General features: G+C 43.6%; 1 protein-coding gene across 1 annotated transcript in view; it reads left to right on the top strand.

Annotated features, from left to right (window-relative positions):
• The window catches only part of PDE11A (phosphodiesterase 11A), a 572166-nt gene that overhangs the window by 521572 nt on the left and 27447 nt on the right, over positions 1-23147 (top strand). The window contains exon 19 of the mRNA XM_069733206.1: positions 3526-3609. Within this exon, the coding sequence (XP_069589307.1) occupies positions 3526-3609 (84 nt within the window). The remainder of the gene's footprint in view (positions 1-3525; positions 3610-23147) is intronic.

The following is a 23147-nucleotide window of genomic DNA, read 5'->3' as shown; positions in this document are numbered from 1 at the left end:
ACCCATGCCAGATTGATTGGCAGCTTTTTGACTACGCTGTGCAGAGGCAGAAAGCTACCAATCAATTGTAGGTGGATGAGGATAGCCAGGGATATCAATAATTACAATGTTGTAGGTTTCCTAGTCTTTTCTTTCATAAAAATGTATGAGATTATGAAAACTACAGTAAGCAGCCCAGTAAGTGACATATCACTGGTATCAGGTTATCTGCCCCTACATCATGCTGCTCTCAGATTACATATCAAAAACCTTGTGATAGAGTATCTTTAAAGTGACAAGAAGGCAAAATTAGAACATAACCTATGGTTAGAGAGGGTGCTAGATACAGTAGATCGTTCACCTTGTACAGTTGTGCAGATACCAGGCAAAACTCTAGAATGTTTGTAGGAAATTCAGCTGATTGGTTACATGAACCTGAATAAAATAGATTCTATTAAAAAAAGGAACTCTTATTAAAAAAAAAATTAAAAGAATCATTAGCGCTGCTGATTCAGAGAAGAGGCATCAGAAGCAATAATACAGTATATACATTGCTACTAAAGTTGTTTTTTTATGTTACCTGTTTACTTATTTTAATAGATATTTCTTTTTTGCTTTTACTTCCGGTGACTTTACTCTGAATCATCAGCAGTAATGACTAAGTTTTCCCACTTTTTTGTAATAAATTTCATTTTTTTTAATATATGACTAAAGATTAGTCCTCCTTTATGTAGAACGATGAACTGAAAAATCTGCTAAAAATATAAAAAGAATTTAAAAGTTGTATGTCTGCTTTTAACTTTTTTTTTTAACTGAAACTACACATTTTGCTACTTTAAACCAATGTTTTGGCTCAGACAGAGCAAGCATGTCCCAAGTTACCAATACTGATTGAAGCACCAGAGTTTATTTTAGGCCTCTTTCACACATCAGTGTCTCGGTACGTGTACTGACAGTTTTCTCACGTAACGGAGACACAGACACACGTAGACCCATTCAAATGAATGGGTCTATGCACATGTCTCCGTGTTTTCACGGACCGTGTGTCCGTGTGCAAAACACGGAGACATGTCCGCTTTTCTCCGGCAGCACGTACCGCAATACGTCCCGCACATGTGCACACGGAGAACAGTGTGCACTCTCCTCTGTGTGCACGTACCGCCCGCAGGAGAGACAGCGCTACAGTAAGCGCTGTCCCCCCTGCGTGTGGTGCTGAAGCCAGCATTCATTCCTTCTCCCCAGCAGCGTTCGCTGGAGAGAAGGAATGAAAAATGAAGGTTTTTTTTTGTGTTAAAAATAAAGTTTGTGGGTCCCCTCCCACCTCCCATCCCCTGTGCACCCGCCCGCTTGCCGAAAAATACTCACCCAGCTCCTGCGATGTATGCTCTCAGCGCCGGCAGCAGGTCCTGTGTGAGCGGTCACGTGGTACCGCTCATTACAGTGATGAATATGCGCATATTCATCACTGTAATGAGCGGTACTATGTGACCGCTCACACAGGACCTGCTGCCGGCGTTGAGAGCATACATCGCAGGAGCTGGGTGAGTATTTCTCGGCAAGCGGGCGGGTGCACAGGGGATGGGAGGCGGGAGGGGACCCACAAACTTTATTTTTAACACAAAAAGAAACCTTGATTTTTCATTCCTTCTCCCCAGCGAACGCTGCTGTGGAGAAGGAATGAATGCCGGCTTCAGCACCAAAAGCAGGGGACAGCGCTTAACTGTAGCGCTGTCTCCTGCACGGTCTGTGTGGTCCTCAGTCGGCACACGGGCGGCACATGACTAGCGCATGAGTGCCACACTGATGTGCCACGTAAGAACACGGACACACGGACACGAATAACTCCGGTACCGGAATTATCTGGACGTGTGAAACCGGCCTTAAAGAGCGAGTTGTGTAAGGACAAAGTGAGGCAAAAGTTGAGTGAGGAGTGTGGTGCTGTGCAGTCTGGTTACAGGTACTCTATAGTGAGTGCAGCACTAGAGGACATACAAGTGCAAGGACACAAAATCATTGATTCCTTCTGACATATGATGAATCACAGGCAGGACTACAGATGACAGAGCCTAGTAGTAAAATTAAAAAAGAAACATATTATTTGAGATCCTAAATCAGTACGATTTTCAAGCACATCAGATCAGATCAGACTTTTGTGGACAGGTTTTATTCTTTACTTTGTACTTAATTTGTTTGTTTGAATTGAACCTGCGATGGTCTGATCGCTTCTGCTGCATACAGCAATACTATAGTATTTCTGTATATAGTAAAAATCACTGTCTTCTATGACGCACAGCCGAAGACTGGAAATCGCAGAAGTGATCATATGACAGGCATGGGGACGTTCAGGCAGCCCCCAGATGTTATAGCAACCCATCAGCTCCCTGCGACCACGTTGTAGTAAAGCCAATGGCCACCTGAACTAACCTCCGGGCCAGCTAGCAATTGACAGTGGCATTTAAGAGGTTAACAGCAGTGATGGGCAGACTCCTGTTCTGAACCACGACATGCTCCATGACGGATATATCCGTCATTGGTCATTAAGGGATTACCGCAATCTATAAATAAGATCCAATAAATGAATAAACAAAAGAATGCTTGTGTTTGACGTTTTATAGTTTAGGCTATGTTCACAACTTCATTCAGACATTCCGTTTGTTTTTTTCTGTTTTTAGGAACAAAAAAGTGAAATCAAAGGGGTAGAGGACTTTTTTTTCACTCAATTGATCTGCTTAGGGCTAAAAAAAATGTTGCAATTGGATTTCATTAAAAATGTTGCACCACGAGGTAGCTGAGAATGCATCAGAGAGCTCATTCTGACAGTCTGATAGTAGAGTTTATAAATCCATTATCTATTTTCTGAGCTCTTCTAAGCTGATTTACGACCACAGACTACATCAAAGTTAAATATGCAGGGAAACAGCCTGTAAAAACCAAACTGATGCAAAATTTTAATAGTTTGGCTGTTTCAGGTTCACACTTAGCTTTGTTGTAATTTGTGATTATAAATAAACTGCAATGAGATCAGAAGTAGACAGATTAAAGAATTGCAAACTTTCCCCAAAAAAATCATCAGAGCGAGCTTTCTAATGGATTCTCAGTTGACTCATTCAAACGGTACAAAATTTTGAATTAAACCCAATGGCAAAAAATATTTTCAGCCCCAATTACATACATTTAAGAAAAAAAACTCCCTGAAAATGGACAACCCCTAAGCCCTTTCATGTTCAAAATGAATCCATAGCATTAATTATGTAAATAGAAGCAGATGATTCCCATTCATTGTTGTCAAGTCCATCCGGATTCCAATGTATGTCAGTTTTTATAACAATGCAAAACGTTTTTTTTTCTGTTCTAAAAACTGGTGCATAATGGAAAACAGTCAGAGCTCATGGTAGTTAATGGGGCCCCTCTACTCCCATTTGCATCAATGTAATGGATTCATTTTGGACATGAATTCTGTTTGCCTCTTCTTAAAAACAGAACAGACAAACATAATGAAGGAATGCAGATGTGAACATAGTCTTATTGTCTAACTTCTTTTTTCAGGCCATTTTCGATCGCAACAGAAAAGACGAGCTTCCTAGATTGCAGTTAGAATGGATTGACAATATTTGTTTTCCTCTCTATGAGGTAAGTAAATGTGGAGCGCCATGCCAGGTAAAAAAAAGAAGGTATGAAAATTGTATAAAAATTGTATAAAAATAGTTCCATATTTGTGACACTATCTGTAATGGTCAGTGCTGGTCTAGGATACTGGATCAGGGTTTAGCCACTCATTAATTAGGGGACAATGTTCATGCATTGGCCGCATCGGGACCAGGGGACTTTGGGTACAGGACCGGCCACACCAGGGCCAAAGAACACATACAGAGTCGAAATGTCGCATGATGGGCTATTAAAAGCTACTTGTTTTTGCACTATGATGGTATGCTGCTTCCATTTTTTCTATAGCTATCTATGAGATGGATAGATAGATAGATAGATAGATAGATATGAGAGAGATAGATAGATAGATCTACTCCCCCTACAACCTCTAAATGGCCGTCATATACCGACCTCTGGGCCCGACCACTGCCTTTATTGACCAATTCTCCACCTGGCTCCTTCACTTCACTTTCTCTCTGCTGACATTCCCACCATCATCATGGGTGATTGCAACATCCCCATTGACACCCACCAGTCAGCAGCCTCCAAACTCCTGTCCCTTACTTCATCCTTTGGACTTACTCAGTGGTCCTTCTCAGCCATCCACACAGACGGACACACATTAGATCTTGTCTTCACCCGTTTCTGCTCCCTATCTAACTTCACAACCTTCACTCTCCCTCTATCCGACCACCATCTACTCACTTTCTCGTCCCTGTCCTCCTCATCTGTCACCCATGTCCAGCAACATGAGCACCCACGCAGAAACCTCGCACACCTAGACACCCACACACTCTCTGACTCTATCCTACCACTAGCATCCATATCTTCACTCCACGACACAGACACAGACACTGCCACTGCTTTCTACAATGTCACTCTTGCATCAGTTATCGACATGGTCGCCCCTGTCATGCATAGCAGAGTGCGACGAACCAATAGACAACCTTGGCACAATAACATCACTAAAAAGCTCCGGCAAGTATCCAGAACTGCAGAATGGCGTTGGAAGAAAACACATTCACAAGACGATTTCACTGCATTCAAACAGGCAACACTCGCTTTTAAATCTGCTCTCACCTCTGCTAAACAGGCCTACTTTACAACCCTTGTATCTTCCTTATCCCACAACCCCAAACAGTTGTTCAACACTTTTAACTCCCTCCTCCGCCCGGCACTGCCCCCTCCGAGTTCCCTAATCATTGCCGAGGACTTTGCCACGCACTTGAAAAATAAGATCGACCAAACAAGGCAAATATTTGTCGTCAAACCACAACAACCCCTTTGTATACCAGAACAATGCCCAAACCCCATAACTTCCCTCTCCAAAATCACTGAAGGGGAGCTTGCTCAATTCTCTCCAAATCACACCTCACCACTTGTGCACTTGACCCCATCCCATCCCACCTCCTCCCCAACCTCACCACCACACTAATCCCATCCGACACCCATCTCTTCAACCTGTCACTAACTTCTGGTACCTTCCCCACTGCTTTCAAACATGCCACAATCACGCCTATCCTCAAAAAGCCATCCCTTGACCCAAGCACTATGTCCAGCTATCGCCCCATATCTTTGCTCCCATTTGCATCCAAACTCCTTGAGCAGCACGTCCATGCTGAACTTTCCTCTCACTTTGCATCTAACTCTCTCTTCGACAACCTACAATCTGGCTTCCGTCCCCACCATTCCACTGAGACTGCCCTGACCAAAATTACTAACGACTTACTTACAGCCAAAGCTAACAGACAATTCTCTATACTCCTCCTTCTAGACATGTCCTCTGCCTTCGACACTGTTGACCACTGCCTGCTACTACAGATCCTCTCTTCCTTTGGGGTCAAAGACCTAGCCCTATCTTGGATCTCCTCATACCTTACCAACCGCACATTTAGCGTTTCCTACTCTCATACTATTTCATATCACCCCCTCTCTGTTGGAGTCCCTCAAGGCTCTGTCCTTGGGCCCTTACCCTTCTCAATCTATACACTCGGCCTGCGACAACTCATAAGGTCCTATGGCTTCCAGTACCATCTATATGCTGATGACACTCAGATGTACCTCTCTGGCCCAGATGTCACCTCTCTGCTCTCCAGGATCTCAGAGTACTATCAGCCATATCCTCCTCCTTCTCCTCTCGCTTCCTCAAGCTCAATGTGGACAAATCTGAACTAATTACCTTTCCTCCATTACGCATATCTTCCCTACCTGATCTATCTATCAAAATAAATGAAATCACACTTTCCCCTGTCCCCAAAATTCGCTGCCTCGGAGTAACCCTGGACTCTGCCCTGTCCTTCAAACTGCACATCCAAGCTCTCGCCACCTCCTGTCGCCTCCAGCTCAAAAATTATTAAATATTAAAAATATAGAATCCGTCCTTTCCTCAACCCTCACTCTACCAAAATGCTTGTGCATGCCCTAATCATCTCTCGCCTCTACTACTGCAACGTCCTCCTCTGTGGCCTACCCTCTAACACTCTCACACCCCTCCAGTCCATCCTTAATTCTGCTGCACAACTAATTAAACTCTCTCCTCGCTACTTCTCTGCTTCCCGTCTTTGCAGATCCCTTCACTGGCTCCCAATTTCCCAGCGTATCCAGTTTAAACTAGTAACACTGACCTACAAAGCCATCCATAACCTTTCTCCTCCGTATATTTCCAAACTAATCTCTCAATATCTTCCCTCACGTAATCTCTGGTCCTCCCAAGACCTCCTTCTCTCCTCCACACTTATTCGCTCCTCACCCAATCGCCTCCAAGACTCCCGAATATCCCCCATCCTCTGGAATTCTGTGCCCCAACACATCCGGTTATCCACCACATTTGGATCCTTCAAAAGAAACCAGAAAACCCACCTCTTCAAAGAAGCTTACAGCCTGTAATGACCACACGTCCACCTCTACACCATCGGAGCTACTGCAACCCTCGACCTACTGTCTCCTTCCCCATAATCCTGTAGAATGTAACCCCGCAAGGACAGGGTCCTCTTCCCTCTGTACCAGTCTGTCATTGTTAGTTTTGTTAGCTGTAAGTGATATTTGTATTCAGATGTAACCCCTTCTCATGTACAGCACCATGGAATTAATGGTGCTATATAAATAATTAATAATAATAATAGATAGATAGATAGATAGGAGATAGATAGATAGATAGATAGATAGATAGATAGATAGATAGATAGATAGGAGATAGATACATTGATGATAGAAGATATGTAATCTATGATGAACATTTGGTATTTCCATAGAGGGTTTCATTTGGAAAGGTAGATCACAGATGGATAGATAGATAGATAGATAGATAGATAGATAGATAGATAGATAGATAGATAGATAGATATTTGATAGATAGATATAAGATAATAGATAAATATTAGACAGATAGATAGATGTTAGACAGATAGATATTTGATAGATTTATAGATAGATAGATATTTGATAGATAGATAGATGTTTGATAGATATTAGATAGATAGATATTAGACAGATAGATATTAGACAGATAGATAGCTAGATATTAGATAGATAATGGATATACTGAATTTATAATAATCATAACCTACAATCTAATTAGAGATGTCTCATCCTCTACTGCTATTTCTGTAGATTCACAATTAATATCTTTAGGAAGGGTTCAGGATGTCAGTTCTTCACAATAAATGTATTGTGTTTGTTTGTTTTTTTATTTCTATGCATTTGCAGCTTGCCGTAAATGTAAAAAATGCTATTGTTAGTTGCTGAGAGGGCAGAACATGGGTCAGATCATGGAGGAGATCACAAACTCCCACATTCTGAGTTGAGGCAAATTTGAGAGCAACAAACCTCTCCTGTCCTACCAGGATTTCCTAAGGGAATGTATTGATGTCAGCGCCTCCTCTCCTCTGCAGTCCCTGCTCCATGCTGTGCAGCTATTAGCGTGATGCTCAGCTAAAAGGAAAACACAGCAGCAGACCTGGAAAGTCAGTGTTGTTAATGCCTTCAGGGAAATTGGAAGGCTGATGTCACATTATCAAGCTGTGTAATTTCTCCTACATAAAAAGCGTGACTTTTTGGTGTTTTGTTATTTTTTTGTTATATAAAGTATATATTCATTGTAGAGTAAGACACACGTAACAATTCGTCTCATTTGTTTTTGTTAGATATATTATGTGACTTTTAATATTTTTCACATATCTTATAAATTATGTTTCAAAGGAAAACAATTTATTATTTTTTAACCTTTCAAAAAAAGCTTTCTTAAAAAAATATAATTGTTCTCATTTTTGATAAAAATCGATTGTACTGTAGAATTATATTGTAAAATGTCTCTTGCACTTTTATAAGGATAATTTTTTACACGTAATGTCCCATTTCCAGTCTTGTTAGCATTTTTAGCAGCTTCCACGATACGCTGGTATCAGTCATATGACCCCACCCGCACTGCTGAACAACAGTGAATGTGATTGGTCAAACCTCATATTCAAACTCCACCTTGTTGACTAATTCTGAAATAGGCAGACCTTATCCATTCATCATTCTGAGACTGACGCTCCAGTTGACAATGTTGGTCTTTGTTTCCATCCACATGCCAGATGTAACCATTTGGGTTATTATTATTAGTGATGAGCGAGAATACTCGTTGCATGGGTTTTCCCGATAACGCTCCGGTGGTCTCCGAGTATTTTTCAGTGCTCGGAGATTTAGTTTTCATCGCCATGGCTGAATGATTTACAGCTACTAGCCAGCTTGAATACATGTGGGGATTTCCTAGCAACCAGGCAACCCCCACATGTACTCAGGCTGGCTAGTAGCTGTAAATCATTCAGCCACGGCGATGAAAATTAAATCTCCAGAACACTAACAAATACTCGGAGGTCACCCGAGCGTGCTCGAGAAAACCCGAGCGAGCAAGGAGTACACTCACTCATCACTAGTTATTATATGTTCTAACAATCCAGGGGCCTAGTGTTTCAGGGTGCCTATATATGTCCTTGTATCCCAATACCCTCCCTAATAGACACAACATCCTAAATAAGACAGATAACAATAAAGTCTATAATGGGATAATAAATACTTTGTCTCATACATAATGGAAAACCAAAGAAATGAGCTGGAGTGTAAGTTGGTATACGTACAATGTGTAAGAGCTCGTTCACACTGTGGCCATTTCGCAGATAATGCCCAAATAAAAAAACTAAATAAAGCATATACCCTGTAATAATTAAATAGCACTACAACATGTAAATACATAGTAACATAGTAACATAGTTAGTAAGGCCGAAAAAAGACATTTGTCCATCCAGTTCAGCCTATATTCCATCATAATAAATCCCCAGATCTACGTCCTTCTACAGAACCTAATAATTGTATGATACAATATTGTTCTGCTCCAGGAAGACATCCAGGCCTCTCTTGAACCCCTCGACTGAGTTCGCCATCACCACCTCCTCAGGCAAGCAATTCCAGATTCTCACTGCCCTAACAGTAAAGAATCCTCTTCTATGTTGGTGGAAAAACCTTCTCTCCTCCAGACGCAAAGAATGCCCCCTTGTGCCCGTCACCTTCCTTGGTATAAACAGATCCTCAGCGAGATATTTGTATTGTCCCCTTATATACTTATACATGGTTATTAGATCGCCCCTCAGTCGTCTTTTTTCTAGACTAAATAATCCTAATTTCGCTAATCTATCTGGGTATTGTAGTTCTCCCATCCCCTTTATTAATTTTGTTGCCCTCCTTTGTACTCTCTCTAGTTCCATTATATCCTTCCTGAGCACCGGTGCCCAAAACTGGACACAGTACTCCATGTGCGGTCTAACTAGGGATTTGTACAGAGGCAGTATAATGCTCTCATCATGTGTATCCAGACCTCTTTTAATGCACCCCATGATCCTGTTTGCCTTGGCAGCTGCTGCCTGGCACTGGCTGCTCCAGGTAAGTTTATCATTAACTAGGATCCCCAAGTCCTTCTCCCTGTCAGATTTACCCAGTGGTTTCCCGTTCAGTGTGTAATGGTGATATTGATTCCCTCTTCCCATGTGTATAACCTTACATTTATCATTGTTAAACCTCATCTGCCACCTTTCAGCCCAAGTTTCCAACTTATCCAGATCCATCTGTAGCAGAATACTATCTTCTCTTGTATTAACTGCTTTACATAGTTTTGTATCATCTGCAAATATCGATATTTTACTGTGTAAACCCTCTACCAGATCATTAATGAATATGTTGAAGAGAACAGGTCCCAATACTGACCCCTGCGGTACCCCACTGGTCACAGCGACCCAGTTAGAGACTATACCATTTATAACCACCCTCTGCTTTCTATCACTAAGCCAGTTACTAACCCATTTACACACATTTTCCCCCGACCAAGCATTCTCATTTTGTGTACCAACCTCTTGTGCGGCACGGTATCAAACGCTTTGGAAAAATCGAGATATACCACGTCCAATGACTCACCGTGGTCCAGCCTATAGCTTACCTCTTCATAAAAACTGATTAGATTGGTTTGACAGGAGTGATTTCTCATAAACCCATGCTGATATGGAGTTAAACAGTTATTCTCATTGAGATAATCCAGAATAACATCCCTCAGAAACCCTTCAAATATTTTACCAACAATAGAGGTTAGACTTACTGGCCTATAATTTCCAGGTTCACTTTTAGAGCCCTTTTTGAATATTGGCACCACATTTGCTATGCGCCAGTCCTGCGGAACAGACCCTGTCGCTATAGAGTCACTAAAAATAAGAAATAATGGTTTATCTATTACATTACTTAGTAATCTTAGTACTCGTGGGTGTATGCCATCCGGACCCGGAGATTTATCTATTTTAATCTTATTTAGCCGGTTTCGCACCTCTTCTTGGGTTAGATTGGTGACCCTTAATATAGGGTTTTCATTGTTTCTTGGGATTTCACCTAGCATTTCATTTTCCACCGTGAATACCGTGGAGAAGAAGGTGTTTAATATGTTAGCTTTTTCCTCGTCATCTACAACCATTCTTTCCTCACTATTTTTTAAGGGGCCTACATTTTCAGTTTTTATTCTTTTACTATTGATATAGTTGAAGAACAGTTTGGGATTAGTTTTACTCTCCTTAGCAATGTGCTTCTCTGTTTCCTTTTTGGCAGCTTTAATTAGTTTTTTAGATAAAGTATTTTTCTCCCTATAGTTTTTTAGAGCTTCAATGGTGCCATCCTGCTTTAGTAGTGCAAATGCTTTCTTTTTACTGTTAATTGCCTGTCTTACTTCTTTGTTTAGCCACATTGGGTTTTTCCTATTTCTTGTCCTTTTATTCCCACAAGGTATAAACCGCTTACACTGCCTATTTAGGATGTTCTTAAACATTTCCCATTTATTATCTGTATTCTCATTTCTGAGGATATTGTCCCAGTCTACCAGATTAAGGGCATCTCTAAGCTGTTCAAACTTTGCCTTCCTAAAGTTCAATGTTTTTGTGACTCCCTGACAAGTCCCCCTAGTGAAAGACAGGTGAAACTGCACAATATTGTGGTCGCTATTTCCTAAATGCCCAACCACCTGCAGATTTGTTATTCTGTCAGGTCTATTAGATAGTATTAGGTCTAAAAGTGCTGCTCCTCTGGTTGGATTCTGCACCAATTGTGAAAGATAATTTTTCTTGGTTATTAGCAGAAACCTGTTGCCTTTATGGGTTTCACAGGTTTCTGTTTCCCAGTTAATATCCGGGTAGTTAAAGTCCCCCATAACCAGGACCTCATTATGGGTTGCAGCTTCATCTATCTGCTTTAGAAGTAACTTTCCATGCTTTCTGTTATATTTGGGGGTTTGTAACAGACCCCAATGAGAATTTTGTTACCATTTTTCCCTCCATGAATTTCAACCCATATGGACTCGACATCCTCATTCCCTTCGCTAATATCCTCCCTTAAAGTGGACTTTAGACAAGACTTTACATAGAGACAAACCCCTCCTCCTCTCCGATTTTTACGATCCTTTCTAAACAGACTGTAACCCTGTAAGTTAACTGCCCAGTCATAGCTTTCATCTAACCATGTCTCGGTTATTCCCACTATGTCAAAGTTACCTGTAGATATTTCTGCTTCTAGTTCTTCCATCTTGTTTGTCAGGCTTCTGGCGTTTGCGAGCATGCAGTTTAGAGGATTTTGTTTTGTTCCAATCTCCTCACTGTGGATTGTTTTAGAAATGTTCTTACCTCCCTTCTGAGTATGTTTTCCTGGGTCGTCTTTGTTCGAGTCTAATGTTTTTCTTCCCGTCCCCTCTTCTTCTAGTTTAATGCCCTCCATAGGGGACTTAGTTAACACTATTTTGATCAAAAAAGTATAAACGTCATCCATCCACGACAAGTTGTTCTCAAGGTGTAACCATCCCGATTGGGTCACCTTATCGGTGTGGGATGACTTTGACACTTTTTGATCAAAATAGTGTTAACTAAGTGAAAACAACACTGAACTATTGGGATGCTATGCCTTAAGGTACCGTCACACATAACGATATCGTTAACGATATCGTTGCTTTTTGTGACGTAGCAACGATATCGTTAAGGAAATCGTTATGTGTGACAGCGACCAACGATCAGGATCCTGCTGTGATGTCGTTAGTCGCTGAGGAAAGTCCAGAACTTTATTTCGTCGCTGGACTTCCCGCTGACATCGCTGGATCGGCGTGTGTGACACCGATCCAGCGATGTCTTCACTGGTAACCAGGGACGCGCTTAGTAACCCGATGTTTACCCTGGTTACCAGCGTAAACGTTAAAAAAACAAACACTACATACTTACCTTCAGCTGTCTGTCCCCGGCGCTCTGCTTCTCTGCACTCCTCCTGCATCCTGTGTCAGCGCCGGCCAGCCGGAAAGCAGAGCGGTGATGTCACCGCTCTGCTTTCCGGCTGACCGGCGCTGACAGTGCAGAGGAAAGCAGAGCGCCGGAGGACAGACACGGAATCTAAGTATGTAGTGTTTGTTTTTTTAACGTTTACGCTGGTAACCATGGTAAACATCAGGTTACTAAGCGCGGCCTTGCGCTTAGTAACCCGATGTTTACCCTGGTTACCGGGGACCTCGGGATCGTTGGTCGCTGGAGAGCTGTCTGTGTGACAGCTCTCCAGCGACCAAACAGCGACGCTGCAGCGATCGACATCGTTGTCGGTATCGCTGCAGCGTCGCTTAGTGTGACGGTACCTTAAGAGTATGTGCACACGATGCAGATTTAGTGCAGAACTGCAGCAGATTTTTCTGCAGCAGAAACGCTGCAGAACTGCACTGTGAGTTACAATACAATGTAAATCAATGTGAAAAAAAAAAGCTGTGCACATGGTGCAGAAAAATCTGCGCAGAAACGCTGCAGATTTCAAAGAAGTACATGTCACTTCTTTTGTGCAGTTCTGCAGCGTTTCTGCACCCCTCCATAATAGAAATCCATTGGTAAAATCTGCACAAAAAACGCATAAAAAACGCATCAAAAACGCATAAAAAACGCACCTGCGGATTCTGCCAGGAGATGCAGATTTAGTGCAGATTTTCTGCAGAAAATTCTGCACCAAATCTGCATCGTGTGCACACAGCCTTAGAGAGGAAAATTAACATTAGCGTATCAACAAGGCTATTTAGGTAGTGGGGGATATTCTAACGATTCAAGGGCACGATGGCGCTCACTACAGATTGCAGTACATATTAGCATCAAAGACACCCGCTATGCCTTATAAATTGTTATCAATCAGCATGGTAATGCACCATTTAACTTTCTGGTCAGTTCCATGCCAATTGTAGGGATCTGGGTTGCCAACTTGACTTTTTATTTTTTTCTGGACAGCTTATCAAAAAATCACGGACAGATAATACTTTTTTGTGGACACATTGGAAAACCCACAATAAATCACACTATGTGGGACTTCAGATATATCGCTTAACGTATGGCATAGCAGTGTGTTCTAATGCTGCTGTCATCAGTACCTCATGTTATATCCCAACTTCTCAGCAAAACCTTCTTGCATCTGCCCCGTTGCCAATTCCCAGCCACCTTGTAATAGGTTAGCATGCCCAGGGACCAATCACAGAGTTCCAACTAACCGAGAAGGACACAGATTAACCTGTTAGCTTTGAGATAGGAGGAGACTCCCTCTGCTCCAACCAATGAGGTGGCTTGTACAGGTCACTCCCATGAGGAGGTGTGTGATGCCACATGTGCCACCCACAACTCATTACTGGGAGGATCAGTGTTGTCAAAGCAACTTCTCTATACTGACAAAAAGAATGGCCCACAAAGAATGGCCCAAACCATGCAATAACAGCTGCTACACTGCAGTGCTACCATCCCCTTTGAATGACGGGCCAATGCTTCGGTGCAAGCTTCGGCCATCCTATGAAAGTTGGATGGGCCTAATTGTCAGTGTGCACAATAATTTGTAAGGAGTGACCTTATGTCCTCGAACAGTTAGAATTTTACGCACTACCTAAATACCCCTGTTTGGACACTAATGTTAAATGCCCCCTCTATGGCATAGCATCATTAATTAAGAACGCCACGCCTTGGACCAAGTTTTTATTGTCCCATTATATATGTTAATGTTGACTATTGTGTCTATCAGGAAGAATTGAGATACTGGAAATGATGTAGGGGCCCCAAGATGAGGACCTGGAGTTTTTTAGGACCCTTAACTTTGGTTGTGTCCCTCCTTTTTAATTAAGATTAAGATTAGTGCCCCACTGACTTGCAAGGACAAGTTGCTGCATTTTATATGTTCACTTTTGTTTTAATGGTCTAATAAAAGTAAAGCATGGGCTATTCCCATTTCCAAGATCCAATCTCAATATGTTGTAGGTGTAATAATAATAATAATATTAGCAAATATCTTCAATTAGAAAAGTAGTATAGTTTTTCTGATTTGCTATGTTTCTTTCTTCATGTACAGACATTGCAGGTCCTTAGGTATCCATGGTTGCGACCACTAACAACTAGATATCTAATAATCTAACTGTCATTATATCAATGGTCGTGACCATGAATAACTAAGATCCTGCAATGCCTGCACATGAGGAAAGAAAAATATTTAGAATTGAGAGTCCTTAGTGGTTGATACCTTTTAATGGCTAACTGAAAAGATGGTAACAAATTGCAAACTTTTGAGACTACTCAGGTCTCTTCATCAGGCATAGTCTATATCAGGTAGTCAATGCCTGATGAAGAGGCCTGTGTAGTCTCGAAAGCTTGCAATTTATTACCATCTTTTCAGTTAGCCATTAAAAGGTATCAACCACTGAGGCCTCATATTGTATATAGAGAGGATATGTGGGGCCCATACTGTATATAGGGGGCTATGTGAGACCTCATATTGTATATAGAGAGGGTTTGTGGGGGCTCATACTGTATATAGAGAGGATATGTGAGGCCTCATATTGTATATAGTGAGGATATGTGAGGGCCCATACTGTATATAGGGGGCTATGTGAGGCCTCATATTATATATAGAGAGGATATGTGGGGCCCATACTGTATATAGAGAGGATATGTGAGGCCTCATATTGTATATAGAGAGGATATATGAGGGCTCATACTGTTTTTAGGGGCTATGTGAGGCCTTATATTGTATATAGAGAGGATATGTGAGGGCCCATACTGTATATAGAGGGCTATGTGAGGCCTCATATTGTATATAGAGAGGATGTGTGAGGGCTCATACTGTAATTAGGGGGCTATGTGAGATCTCAAATTGTATATAGAGAGGATAAATGAGGGCCCATACTGTATTTAAGGGGCTATGTAAGGCCTCATATTGTTTATAGAGAGGATGTGTGAGGGCCCATACAGTATATAGGGGGCTATGTAAGGCCTCATATTGTTTATAGAGAGGATGTGTGAGGCCTATACTGTATATAGGGGGCTATGTAAGGCCTCATATTATTTATAGAGAGGATATGTGAGGGCTTATACTGTAATTAGGGGGCTATGTGAGACCTTACATTGTATAGAGAGAGGATATGTGAGGGCCCATACTGTATATAGAACGGAGATGTGAGACCTCATATTGTATATAGAGAGGATATGTAAGGGCTCATACTGTATTTAGGGGGCTATGTGAAGCCTCATGCTGTATATAGAGAGGATATGTGAGGGCCGATACTGTATAAAGGGGGCTATGTGAAGCCTCATGTTGTATAGAGAGAGGATACGTAGTATATTGCCCAGTGACGTAGTATATTGCCCAGCCACGTAGTATATTGCCCTGCCATGCCATGTAGTATATTGCCCAGTGAAGTAGTATATTGTGCAGCCACGTAGTATATTGCCCAGCCACGTAGTATATTGCCCAGCCACGTAGTATATTGCACAGCCACGTAGTATATTGCCCAGTGACGTAGCATATTGCCCAGTCACATAGTATATTGGCCAGTAACATAGTATATTGCCCAGCCACGTAGGATATTGCCCAGCCACGTAGTATATTGCCCAGCCATGTAGTATATCGCCCAGTCATGTAGTATATTGCCCAGTGACGTAGTATATTGCCCAGCCACGTAGTATATTGCCCAGCCACGTAGTATATTGCCCAGCCATGTAGTATATTGCGCAGCCACGTAGTATATTGCCCAGTGACGTAGTATATTGCCCAGTCACATAGTATATTGCCCAGCCACGTAGTATATTGCCCAGTTACGTAGTATATTGCCCAGTGACGTAGTATATTGCCCAGCCACGTAGTATATTGCCCAGTTACGTAGTATATTGCCCAGTTACGTAGTATATTGCCCAGTTACGTAGTATATTGCCAAGCCACGTAGTAAATTGCCCAGCCACTTGGTATATTGCCCAGTGACGTAGTATATTGCCCAGTCACATAGTATATTGCCCAGCCACGTAGTATATTGCCCAGTTACGTAGTATATTGCCCAGTGACATAGTATATTGCCCAGCCACGTAGTATATTGCCCAGTTACGTAGTATATTGCCCAGTTACGTAGTATATTGCCCAGTTACGTAGTATATTGCCAAGCCACGTAGTATATTGCCCAGCCACGTAGTATATTGCCCAGTTACGTAGTATATTGCCCAGCCACGTAGTATATTGTCCAGTTACGTAGTATATTGCGCAGCCACGTAGTATATTGTCCAGTTACGAGCATATTGCCCAGCCACGTAGTATATTGCCCAGCCACGTAGTATATTGCCCAGTTACGTAGTATATTGCCCAGTGACGTAGTATATCGCACAGCGACGTAGTATACAGCACAGAGCCACGTAGTATATTGGCCAGTAACGTAGTATATTGCCCAGTGACGTAGTATATTGCCGAGTGACGTAGTATATTGCCGAGTGACGTAGTATACAGCACAGAGCCACGTAGTATATTGGCCAGTAATGTAGTATATTGCCCAGTCACGTAGTATATTGCCCAGCTACGTAGTATATTGCCCAGCCAGGTTTGTCACAGGTGAAAAAATAAACATATACTCACCTTTCCGAAGGCCCTTTGTAGTCTACGGCAGCTTGCGGTCCCAGGGTTGGTATCAGAGCGCAGGACCTGTGATGACGTCACGGTCACATGACCGTGACGTCATGGCAGGTCCTTCTGCCATACCATCTTTGCCACCGGAAACTGCAGCAGAAGATGGCGGCCGGCGGGAGCGTCTCAGCGGACTACGGAGGGTGAGTATAGCAGGTTTATTTATTTTTTTTATTATTTTTAACATTACATTTTTTACTATTGATGCCGCATAGGCAGCGTTAATAGTAAAAAGTTAGGGACACACAGTGTTAATAGCGGCGGTGCGTTACCCGCGGCATTAACCCTGTGTTAGCGGTGACCGGAGGGGAGTATGCGGGCGACAGGCACTAACTGCGGGGAGTAAGGAGCGGCCATTTTCTTCCGGACTGTGCCCATCGCTGATTGGTCGCGGCAGCCATGACAGGCAGCTGGCGAGACCAATCAGCGAATGAATAACCGTGACAAAAGGACAGACAGACAGAAGTGACCCTTAGACCATTATATAGTAGATAGGGGGATGCCAGCATACTTAAATCTGCTCAATATTAAGTGATACAATTAATATTAATATAAAATAATAATCATAATTAATATGTTAATATTAATATTGAGCAGTATTGATTTCAGCCTATTGGTTCAGCCCTCCACAACAGTCATTGTCTCTCGTGTGGCCCCTCGTAAAATCAATTACCCACCCCTGCTGTAGACGATATTGCTTTATAAACGCGTGCCTTTTGAAACTTCCTTCCATCAAGGGTAAAAATGAATTTCTTATGCCGAAAACAATACAGTCCCTAAAATCAAGATATATCGTTCTGACGCATGTCATCATTGCGGCCATATGCATTTATACGGTCCCGGAACTCTGTGTTGACTCCACTACTTTATAAAAATCATGCATTTTACATTGCTTCTCCACCTTCTGATATAAGGCATAAAAATAAATGTAGAAACCACATTGAAAAATGATGGAATCTCCGGTGACATGAACCATTTGAAAGAAAGGGGGAAAAAAAGATATATGATGCGAGCGCCTGTTCTTTACTACGCTCTCGAAGAACGCGCCTTTGCCATGAATATAGTCCGGTGTGACAGGAAAAGGTGGATATGATTTCTGCAATGAAAATGACACAAACTGAGACGCACACACGAGAGATAAAATGAATAACAACTCAGACAAGTTAAGATGGAAAAGACAGCAAAGAAAACAGACTGGAAGACACATTGAAAAGATGATGAATGGATGACTATATTGCCTTTCTATTTTCAGGAAAGACAAATAGCAAAATATACTGCATCAGAAAGGAAGTAAAAACAATGATGGATGAAGCACTTCAGCTTCAAAGGAGACTTAAACATATTAGAATCCTGTGGCAATGCTGGATATGGCCAGGTAGAGCAGGAAAGAGGAGCTCTGGATATGAGATTAATACCACAGGAAAAGATTCCTTAAGAGCATTGATTACTGCTCAATATAAATGCTCCCGAGAATCCGTTCTGGCAGCTTGTATTTGAAGACTTAATCCTTAAAGCATAAGATCGCTTGTGAAATGTAAATATTGTTTCTTGTGAAATGTAAATATTGTTTCTTGACACAATCATGTGGCCATTGCCTTTGGTCATCGTTAAACTGGAGCAAAATGAGCCCAAAAATAAAACTTTAAAGGGAACCTGTCACCCCGAAATTCGCGGGTGAGGTAAGCCCACCGTCATCAGGGGCTTATCTGCAGCATTCTGGAGTGCTGTAGATAAGCCCCCGATGTTACCTGAAAGAGGAGAAAAAGACGTTATATTATACTCACCCAGGGGCGGTCCCACTGCTGGTCAGGTCGGATGGGCGTCTCCAGTCCGCTGCGGCGCCTCCCATCTTCATTACAAGACGTCCTCTTCTGATCTTCAGCCACGGCTCCGGCGCAGGCGTACTTTGCTCTGCCCTGTTGAGGGCAGACAAAGTACTGCAGTGTGCAGGCGCCGAGCCTCTGACCTTTCCGGCGCCTGCGCACTGCAGTACCATCCTCTGCCCTCAACAGGGCAGAGCAAAGTACGCCTGCGCCGAAGCCGTGGCTGAAGATCAGAAGAGGACGTCTTGGAATGAAGATGGGAGGCGCCGCAGCGGACCAGAGATGCCCATCCGACCTGACCAGCAGCGGGACCGCCCCTGGGTGAGTATAATATAACGCCTTTTTCTCCTCTTTCAGGTAACATCGGGGGCTTATCTACAGCATTACAGAATGCTGTAGATAAGCCCCTGATGCCGGTGGGATTACCTCACCCACGATTTTCGGGGTGACAGGTTCCCTTTAACAACAAACAGCAGTTTATTTACAAATAATGATGTAACATTATTCCACCACGGATCCTGCAGAAAATCAAGAGCGAAATAGGGATTTTTGGTTACTCACCGTAAAATCCTTTTCTCCAAGACGCTCATTGGGGGACACAGGACTGTGGGTGTATGCTTCTGCCGCCAGGAGGCTGACACTAAGTAAACTTAAAAAAAAAAATTAGCTCCTCTACCATCGTATACACCCTGACACTGGCTACCAGAGACTCCAGTTTGGTGCAAAAAGCAGTAGGAGAACAAAAGAAAACACAAAAAATAATATAACAGCATAAATACAGAAACTTTATGTCTAGAAAAGATCCTACTGACTAATGTAATCAGATATAACCAAAGCAGCCATAAGGCTACCAGGGAGGGAGCTGTGTCCCCCAATGAGCGTCTTGGAGAAAAGGATTTTACGGTGAGTAACCAAAAATCCCTATTTCTCCTTCGCCTCATTGGGGGACACAGGACTGTGGGATGTCCTAAAGCAGTCCCTGGGTGGGAAAAATCACTCACCAGAAAAAGACATCCAGATAATGTTTGTCTATAAATGCGCCACTGCCGCTTGAAGAATTCTTCTACCCAGACTTGCATCTGCAGAGGTCTGGGAATGGACATTATAATGTTTGACAAATGTATGCAGACTAGACCAGGTCGCAGCCTTGCAAACCTGTTCTGCTGAGGCCTGGTGCCGAACGGCCCAGGAAGCCCCCTCTGCTCTAGTCGAATGAGCCTTGATTCCGGCCGGAACCGTCATGCCCATGGAGCGATAAGCCTCCTGAATGGTCGCCCTTATCCATCTGGCCAGGGTAGATTTTGAAGCCACGCATCCCTTCCTGCGACCCTGTGGAAGGACAAACAGAGCATCCGTCTGGCGAAAGGGGGCCGTACGGGAAACGTACCTCCTCAGAGCCCTCACCAGATCCAACGTATGGAGAGCCTTTTCTACACAGTGCGTAGGTGCCGGACAAAAAGAGGGCAGAACAATATCTTCATTAATGTGAAATGATGAAACAACCTTCGGCAAAAAGGATGGAGCTGGTCTGAGCACCACCTTGTCCTGATGAAATCGCAAAAAAGGAGGACGACAAGAAAGAGCTGCCAGCTCCGATACCCGTCTTATGGACGTTATGGCCACTAAAAATACAACTTTCCAAGAGAGAAACATCAAAGAAACCTCTTGAAGAGGCTCAAAAGGAGCGTCCTGTAAAGCCCTTAAGACCAGATTAAGGTCCCAAGCTTCCAAAGGAGTCTTATAAGGAGGGACCTTATGAGCGACTCCTTGGAAAAAAGTCCTGACTTGACGATTAGGAGCAATCCTGCGTTGAAAAAGTACTGATAAAGCCGAAACCTGCCTTTTAAGGGTACTCGGAGCCAGCCCAGAATCCAGACCTGCTTGAAGGAAGGCTAGAATGTTAGGAACGGAGAAACGCAAAGGGGGCAGCCCGCGTTCTCTACACCAGGAAAGAAACACCTTCCAAGTGTGATAATAAATCCTGGCCGAAACGGACTTACGTGCACTGATCAAGGTATCAGCCACTTCTTGAGAAAAACCAGCCTGAGTTAAAACCCAAGATTCAACGGCCAGGCCGTCAAACGTAGGACCTCTGAGTTCTGGTGGTAGATCGGCCTTTGAGATAGAAGATCTGGCCGATCGGGGAGCCGCCAAGGAACCCCGGCTAGAAGTTGTACCAGGTCTGCATACCAGGTCCGTCGTGGCCAATCCGGAGCGATCAGGATGGCCGGCACTCTCTCTGATTTGATCTTCTTGATTACTCTCGGGAGCAGTGCCAGAGGAGGGAACAGATAAGAGAGATGAAATTGGTTCCAAGACAGTACCAGCGCATCCACGGCGATAGCCTGGGGATCTCGGTACCGAAAGACAAAACTGGGCACCTTGGCATTCACCTTGGACGCCATTAGATCCACGTCTGGAGTTCCCCAAAGATGGCATATCTGCAAAAATACCTCGGGGTGGAGAGACCATTCCCCGGAGGCTAGACCCTGACGGCTTAGGAAATCTGCCGCCCAGTTTTCTTCGCCCGGAATGTGGACCGCTGAGATCACAGAGTGATTTCTCTCCGCCCAGAGTAGAATCAGTTTTACCTCCTGCATGGCTGCCTTGCTGCGGGTGCCCCCCTGGTGATTTATGTAGGCTACCGCTGTAGCGTTGTCCGACTGAGTCCGGACAGGGCGACCCGCCAGAAGATGGTGAAAACGTAACAAGGCTAGCCGGACCGCTCGAATCTCTAAGATATTGATGGGGAGTTCTGATTCCCGAGGAGACCAGCGTCCCTGAGCTGTGTGATGGAAGAACACTGCTCCCCAACCCAGGAGACTGGCATCTGTTGTGACCACTAGCCAATTGGTTGGGGGAAAGGGCTTCCCCCTGAGAAGAGATGAGCTGTTTAGCCACCAAGCGAGAGCCTGTCTGGTCTGAAAAGACAACCAAAAATTGCGGTTGAGAGAGAGAGGATTTTTGTTCCATGCTGATAGGATTGCACGTTGGAGGGGTCGAAGATGAAACTGTGCAAACGGAACCGTCTCTATGGTTGCAACCATCTTTCCTAACACCCTCATCCCAGACCGAATCGTATGAGGGTATGGTTGTAGAAGGTTCCTCACTTCCCGCCGAAGGGCTAGGACCTTGTCCTGGGGAAGGATAGTTAAGGCTTGAGAGGTGTCGAAGGTCATGCCTAAGAAAGAGATTTTTCGAGACGGCCGTAGAGATGACTTCCTTAAATTTACCAACCAACCTAGACGGGAAAGGGTGTCCAGAGTGATGTCGACATTTTCCTTGCAAGACTGAAATGTCGGTCCCTTGATCAGCAGATCACCACAGTCGACATGACTTTTGTGAACACCCTGGGAGCGGAAGCCAGTCCGAAAGGTAATGCCGTGAACTGGAAGTGTAGATTGTTTACGGCAAACCGGAGAAATCTTTGATGGAGCGGAAAGATGGGAATATGAAGATAAGAATCCTGAATGTCTACTGAGGCCAAAAATTCTCCCTTTTCCAGAGAGGCGATGACCGACCGCAGAGACTCCATCCGAAAGTGTCGAACGCGGACAAACTTGTTTAAGAGTTTGAGATCTAGAATAGGCCTCACTGCTCCATCCTTTTTGGGCACTACAAAAAGATTGGAATAAAAGCCCTGGAATCTTTCTTCCTTTGGAACAGGAGAAATGACACCGCTGATACGGAGAGACTCTATGGAATTGAACAAGCTTTGACGAAGAGATTTGCACTTGGGAAGACGGGATGGGAAGAACCGGGGAGGAGGAAGGCAGACCAGCTCTATTTTGTAACCTGAAGATATGAGCTCTGCCACCCACTGGTCGTGGATTACCTGAAGCCAGACCTGGCGAAATAAAAGTAGACGTCCGCCTACCCTTTTGGAGATGCCCGGAAGAGGCCTCCAGTCACTTGGCCGAAAATCTTTGCGTCCTAGATCCTCTAGATCTAGAAGACTGGGGACGCATTCTTCACCCCTGACTGGCCGAATAAGGGGTCCGACCGTCTCGGTCCTGATTGGGCCGACCCTGCGCAGGAGAACCTGATGCTGGGGCCCATCTGACATAGCGAAAGGTTCTAAAGAGAGCCTGAAAATGGCGCCGAAAAGGCTGTCTGGCCCTCTGCTGAGGAAGGAATTTACTTTTCCCTCCTGTGGAGTCAGAAATGAGCTGTTCCAGCTTTTCTCCGAACAAACGACCACTCTGATACGGC

This window comes from Ranitomeya imitator, chromosome 7 (assembly GCF_032444005.1).
Source record: "Ranitomeya imitator isolate aRanImi1 chromosome 7, aRanImi1.pri, whole genome shotgun sequence".
In the NCBI taxonomy this organism is placed as follows: Eukaryota; Metazoa; Chordata; class Amphibia; order Anura; family Dendrobatidae; genus Ranitomeya; species Ranitomeya imitator.
The sequence above is the reverse complement of the archived record's forward strand: the minus strand, read 5'-3'. Positions and strand labels throughout refer to the sequence as shown.